The sequence below is a fragment of the Cariama cristata genome, unplaced genomic scaffold (genome assembly GCF_000690535.1).
Source record: "Cariama cristata isolate BGI_N322 unplaced genomic scaffold, ASM69053v1 scaffold26814, whole genome shotgun sequence".
In the NCBI taxonomy this organism is placed as follows: domain Eukaryota; kingdom Metazoa; phylum Chordata; class Aves; order Cariamiformes; family Cariamidae; genus Cariama; species Cariama cristata.
In genome coordinates, this window is record NW_009613913.1 from 1,164 (window position 1) to 1,907 (window position 744).

Genomic DNA, 744 nt, shown 5'->3' on the forward strand with positions numbered 1-744 from the left:
CGCCGACTGCAGGGACCGGGGACGGGCAAGAGGAGACTCTGGCCACGGGTGGCCCATTAAATCTTTGTGACACACAGGTGCGTGTAAAATGTATTGTAACTGTTTCACCATACAATAATCCATGCCTGTTTTCAGAAAAAATGTGAATGGTAACGTGAGTGCATTTCCAAAGCCGTAAGTCTCAAAAGAACTCTCTTTCACCTCATTCTTGCCTCTGTTGGGCTTTTTGCATCCTGCAGGGATTTAATTTGCTGCATAAGGGGAAAGGGAAGTTTCCCCAAAGGCAAGGGGGTACGCACGCTGTGTGCAGAACACACAGATAAAATCCGTTCTGCACGCAGGGACCTGCGCTCCGGCTGACGACTTCATCTACGAAGATGCGGAGCTGCAGGGCACGGCTCTTGTGCTGAATCTTCGTACCCAGGGCAGATGCAAAGAAACCATAGCACTGTGTGTGATGGCTGTGTGCGGGTGGGATGTGAGCCTGCTCCTCAGCCTTTTGTTCCAGCTGCCGGCTTGCTGCGTAAGCCAGCCGTGCTGCCGTTAGCACCTTGGTCCTGTGTCGTCTGCCTGCCTGCGATTATGTTGACGACCAGGTTCAGATTTAATACTTCTGCGGATGTGAAATAGCATCCATACCGTGCCTCCCCGGGCCCTGCGTACAGGCTATAGGTGCGTTTGGTGCGTGAGCTGGCTCCTGCAAGGTGTGTTGCCACCAGGAGGAAAGAGAGCTCGGTACAGAGC

General features: G+C 53.2%; 1 protein-coding gene across 1 annotated transcript in view; it reads right to left on the bottom strand.

Moving 5' to 3' along the window:
- Positions 1-154: 154 nt before the first annotated feature.
- LOC104160952 (fibroblast growth factor 1-like) overlaps positions 155-744 on the bottom strand; it is a gene marked incomplete at its 3' end in the record, with an annotated part of 853 nt that continues 263 nt past the window's right edge. Inside the window, exon 2 of the mRNA XM_009699215.1 lies at positions 155-190. Coding sequence (XP_009697517.1) covers positions 155-190 — 36 coding nt within the window. The remainder of the gene's footprint in view (positions 191-744) is intronic.